Source organism: Octopus sinensis, linkage group LG5 (assembly GCF_006345805.1).
Source record: "Octopus sinensis linkage group LG5, ASM634580v1, whole genome shotgun sequence".
NCBI classification, from domain to species: Eukaryota; Metazoa; Mollusca; class Cephalopoda; order Octopoda; family Octopodidae; genus Octopus; species Octopus sinensis.
Genome location: NC_043001.1, coordinates 54605739 through 54611290, shown reverse-complemented (window position 1 = coordinate 54611290; position 5552 = coordinate 54605739). Strand labels below are relative to the sequence as shown.

General features: G+C 32.4%; 1 protein-coding gene across 5 annotated transcripts in view; it reads left to right on the top strand.

Moving 5' to 3' along the window:
- LOC115211783 (GDP-Man:Man(3)GlcNAc(2)-PP-Dol alpha-1,2-mannosyltransferase) overlaps positions 1 to 5348 on the top strand; it is a 66449-nt gene extending 61101 nt beyond the window's left edge. For all 5 annotated transcript variants that reach the window (XM_029780466.2, XM_029780467.2, XM_029780465.2 and 2 more), the window contains 2 exons: positions 523 to 1448; positions 5058 to 5348. In XM_029780466.2, coding sequence (XP_029636326.1) covers positions 523 to 1448; positions 5058 to 5341 — 1210 coding nt within the window. In that variant the 3' untranslated portion in view covers positions 5342 to 5348. The remainder of the gene's footprint in view (positions 1 to 522; positions 1449 to 5057) is intronic.
- The last annotated feature ends 204 nt before the right edge of the window (positions 5349 to 5552 follow it).

Below are 5552 nucleotides of genomic sequence, written 5' to 3'. Positions count from 1 at the left end.
TATTTTGTGACACCCCTCGGTTGACCTGGTGGCACCCTGGGGTGTCGCAGCACACTGGTTAGGAACCTATGCTCTAGAGGATGCATCATACTTATGAAATAGCATATGAGCAGGAGAAATAAACACAAGAATTGAGAATTCTCCAAAGTTGACATGACAGTTGTGAGTCAAATGATCCAGTTAAGTTAGCTCTATATGGGAGCTGTATTTGAGAAAGGCTTACTGCTTACTAGAGATAGTGAAAGCAGTCTGTAATCAATAACTCTTTTGGTAGCTTTTAGTGCTATGTTAAAATGTTCTCCAAGTTATACTTTGGAAAGGGAGAAGCTAGTTTCAGTTGTGAACCAACAACTTGCTACATTTCAGGGCACCATACTACACAAAAAGTGTTGCATGAGTTTTAAGTTTATTTCTTGATTGTTTCATAAGTATTATCCTGTTTCTGTTACATGCAAAATAAAAGAAAAATATTCAGAACTGTTTAAATTTTGATCTGTTGATATTTTCTTTTTCTTAATTCAGGTATGGCCCAAAAATAACCTGTGTTATATATACTGGAGATCTCAACGTTAACGGCCAAGACATTCTTCATCGTGCTGAGCAGAGATTCAACATAGTTCTTCCACATCCAGTTGATTTTATCTTCCTGAAAAAACGAAAGTTTGTTGAAGCCAAAATGTACCCTCATTTTACTCTTCTTTGCCAAAGCCTTGGTTCTTTAATCATTGGTTTTGAAGCTCTATTTTCATTTGTACCTGACTTGTTCTGTGATAGTATGGGTTATGCTTTTACTCTTCCACTCTTTAGATATTTAGGTGGCTGTCAGGTTTCTTGTTATGTACATTATCCCACCATCAGCACAGATATGATTAGTCTCATTACTGACCAGACGGCTACTTACAACAATTCAGCTTCAATTTCTTCAAATCCGGTACTGAGTCGTTTAAAACTTATATATTATAACATATTCGCATGGATATATTCTCTGGTTGGCAGGTGTAGCTCAGTTGTTATGGTCAATTCTTCATGGACATATGGACATATTTCATCTCTTTGGAAAGTCTCCAGCACTAAAATTGTATATCCTCCTTGTGATGTTACTGAGTTCCTCAAGATACCTTTACAGAGAGATTGCAAAATACATTCTATTATTTCCATTGGTCAGTTCCGCCCAGAGAAGGATCATCCATTACAGATTAAATCATTTGCCAAATTTTTGTCTCAAGTTCCTGAAAAATCACATTCTTTATATAAATTACAATTAGTTGGAAGTTGCCGAGACAGTGAAGACACTAAAAGAGTTTCAGAACTGAAAGAGCTGGCTTTAATTCTTGGTGTTTCGCACTATGTTGATTTCCACTTAAATGTTTCTTTTAGTGACTTGAAACAACTATTATCTGAAGCTGAAATTGGTTTACACACAATGTGGAATGAACATTTTGGAATTGGTAAGAATTTTTTTGTTTTCATCCAAGCTTCCTTGTAATGAAATTTTAATTTTTGTTAGATTTAATTTAAATTTCTTTTAAAACACTCCAGCTAGAGATCCATGTTGAGTGCAATCAATGTATAGTTTTTTTAAAGGTGATGTGTGGATAAAAATGTTTAGCATACATTTCAATAATTCATTTTGTTAAATAAATATGACTGAATCTTTATTCTGATTTAGTGTCCAGTGCTAGGATATCAACACTCTACACCAGTACTACAGTGTGCACCTCCTCCCAGCCCTAATATGTGCTTCGTTTACTCTGTTTTACATTGTGGGCCCTCTTTAACAATCTTCCTCTAAATTTCTTCAGCTGACACCTTTACCCCAGCTGAAAAATGCTGTTGAAAAATGCTGTTGTAATTAACTTATGCATATGAAATCTGTAGTTTTATTATCATGCGTATCAGCAAGTAAATCTTTTAACTGATAAAAGTAAATCTTTTAACTATTTTACACCAAAATCTTGTGACATGTCATAACACCAGATAAACCTCTTGTCTTCTCTATACTCCTCTTTCAACCCAATACTCCTCTTTCCTCTATTTCAGGAGCAACCTCCTGTACTCTCTTTATTACTGAGATTGCATGTTTTTTGTTATATTAAGAAATATTAGGTTGGTTAGATTATGTGTGACACTCCAGATTTTAGCTCCTACTCATTTGATGTGTTTAGTGCAGGAGGTGATACTGCAGAGAATATAAAATATTTAGTGTGGGATTAGAGGAAGTTATTTAAGGAGCTGAGAAGAATTGCCCATAAGTTTTTCAGGTTATTATGAAGACTTCTAAAAATCCGTCATAGACAAGATGATACTGGATCAAGCAATACGTTAATTAGCCAAACTGAACACCTGTCAGTCAAATATGAGTGAAAAATTGATGTCAAAGAATTTATGGTGATGATGATCTGTACTGTTTAAAACTATCTTAATGCTTTAGTCAGAACAATGGTGTTAGTGCCAAGACGTTTTTTGCAGTGGAAGAAACCACAGTTCATTACTTGTACTCCAGTTAGCTTTCAAAAATTCATCTCCATTTTAGGCATCCAAAAGCAGCTTGTATCACATACTTTTTCATGCAGCTGTGAATACTAAATGAGAAATTGTTTTAGTTTACTGATATATTTCTCTAATTCATTCTCACCAACATTTGTAATGTAATGTAAAACAGATTAGCCGTTTAACTCATCAAATTAAAATTTTTGTTGTACAGTTAATCACAAATAACAGGAAAAATAAATAGTGCAGCTGAAAGAATAATAAAAAGATGATGATTATATTGTATTTGAGACTGATGAAAAGTTAATAATATTTGACCAGTATTTAAAACTGAAATAAACTCTTTGTATTGTATAATTTTCTGACTATCCTGTTTTTGGGACCCTTCTTTAATGGGCTAATTATTATTTAGATTATAATTATTCTCAATCAGATTGGATGATGTACTTCTCATTCACATATTCTGAACTATATCATCCACAGAGATGTCTATGACTGATTCTTAGGAGTGTAATATCCTGAAAAACCTATTGGCAGTTCTCAGTGCAAATCAAATGTCAATATAGTCGAATGTAGTCGCAAATTTAAGTTATGCAAATTAATGTGAAGTTATAAATAAAAACAGAAGATATCAGTTATCTCCCTTGTGAAAGTAACTGTGCTGAACATAGAAAAAGAAACAGATTACAGATTTCTCACGAACGCGCCATCAGTTTGAAAATAATAGAAGCTAATATTCAAGTAGTGAGCATTAAAAATACCAATGTAGTAAGGAAAGGACAATTAATGTAATCGTTTACTGTTTAGTTTCTGCCAGTTTTTTTTTTTTTTGTAATGTATCATGTCACATTTCTTCTACATGTGACTGTTGAAGACTTTACATTTATATTTCTTGTGAAGTTACTTATGTGATTGTTCTCCTGTGAATATATTTAATTGAGGAAAATAAACAAGACTTTCTTGATACAGTTTGAGATGTCAGACCAGAGGAAAGAGAAAATTTGAAACTTTTAGAGAAAATATTTTAATGTAGAAATAAAATGGATGTTTGGTTAAGTTATCGGACTGTTCAGCTAACTGTCCAGAACAGTAAACAATGTTTTCTTGGAAAGTTGTTATAGTATGTCAACCTTTCCAAGTAAAGATCTGATACTCATCTAATTAGCACAGCATAAACTGTAATTAGATACACTTCAGAGTTCCTGAAATGATTATCATTAAAGTAGTTTCACAATCAAGAACTGAACTATGTTATAGATAGATTAGATAGTGGTAATATGATAAGAAACAAGAAATTTCAGTTTGATTGCAAAAAAAAATATCCCTGATTATTTGAGTCTCTGGGGACCAAAAAAAAAAAAGCCACTGAATATTGACTTTTGTTAAACTACTGAGTTTTGACTGAAAAATAATGTTCAGTAAATTTTATGACAGTCTAAATTCATAGATAAATAGAACTGTACAATAATAGTAGAATGAAATGATAAAATATAATAGAATTTTCTCTATTCAATATTGAGAATAAGAACTATAAAGTATGGAAAGTTTCAGGATACCAACCATTATGTTTTAGCTAAAGCATTTTGATTGTTTTGATTATTTCATTATTAATCTTTATCACAAAGCCAGTTGCAAATACTGGATATTCTGATTGATTACTATATGGTGTCTGGGTACTATATACTGCTTGAATGTTGTTTACTGTTTGAATACTAAAAAATAAAATATGCTATGGGCGAAGTACCTTTGATCATGGTTCTACTGATTAAAGATGACCTGGAGCTAAAGAGCAGCATCATTTGCAAGCTGACATAAATAATTGCCATTGTACATGATGCCATTGATGCACTTAACAAAGCTTCTGACCATATCATTATACAGGGCATAAGCAATTGGAGGTATGGAGGGTCTTGCAGCAACCAAAAGCTGTGGCAGTAGAATGAATATAGTTATAAAACATCTGAGATGTGTTGTTATTAATATTATATTTTTTAAACTATTAATAAGTCTAATTTGATTATAATCTTATAAAATTTTGGTGTTGTATTTGCTTAGCAGTGACTTGATCATAGTGTTTCACTGCATAGTCTATGATTAACTGTTAAGCATTTAAACTGGCTGTATCCTGCTTGAATATCCTACATGCTTTATGTTCAAACTGACAATATCTGGCCTCTCATACCTACTCTATAATGTCATTCTAAAAGTATACAGCCACATCATTGAAATCTTGAAACTACACGATAATGTATGATTAATTCAAAACGATGTGAATAAATAAGTATTATATTTGGCAGAGAAATTTGAATGATAAAGTGTTAAATAGACTGGAACAAGTACATGTTAGTGGATTTATGACACCCGATTAAAACAGGTGCAGTTACTGTTACATTCATATCTATTTATTTCTTGATTATATAACATATAAACTTACTTCAAAGTGTCAAAATTCTTCTGCATCCCCATACAATGGAATAATATTAGTGATCAGGTCATAGATATAACACAATACCTTTTGGCACTTCTTATATACAATGCTATCAACAAATAAAATCATCTTTTTACAGGTGTTGTAGAGTGCATGGCTGCTGGGACGATAATTTTGGCTCATGACTCTGGTGGCCCCAAGATGGACATTGTTGTGCAACATGATGAAAATAGAACAGGTTTTCTAGCTTCAGATGTGGATAATTATTCAGATGCCATGAGAACAATATTTGATTTGTCTGAAAACGAGAAAATGAATATCCGCAGAAATGCCCGATCACACATTGAAAAATTTTCTGATAAACAATTCTCTGACCAATTTATGAATGTCCTGGAACCATTGATTAAAATAAACATTTCATGAAATTTGATTCTTCTATATTATTTGTGTTTGTATGTATGTGCTTGTATATGTGTATGTTATATATTTGCATATATATGACTGCTTCTATATTTGTGTATTTCTTCTGTATGTCTTTATATTTGTGTGAAGGCATGTGGCTTAGTGGTTTGAGGCATTCGGTTCATGATTGTAAGGTTGTGAGTTCAATTCTCAGCAGTGTATTGTGTCCTTG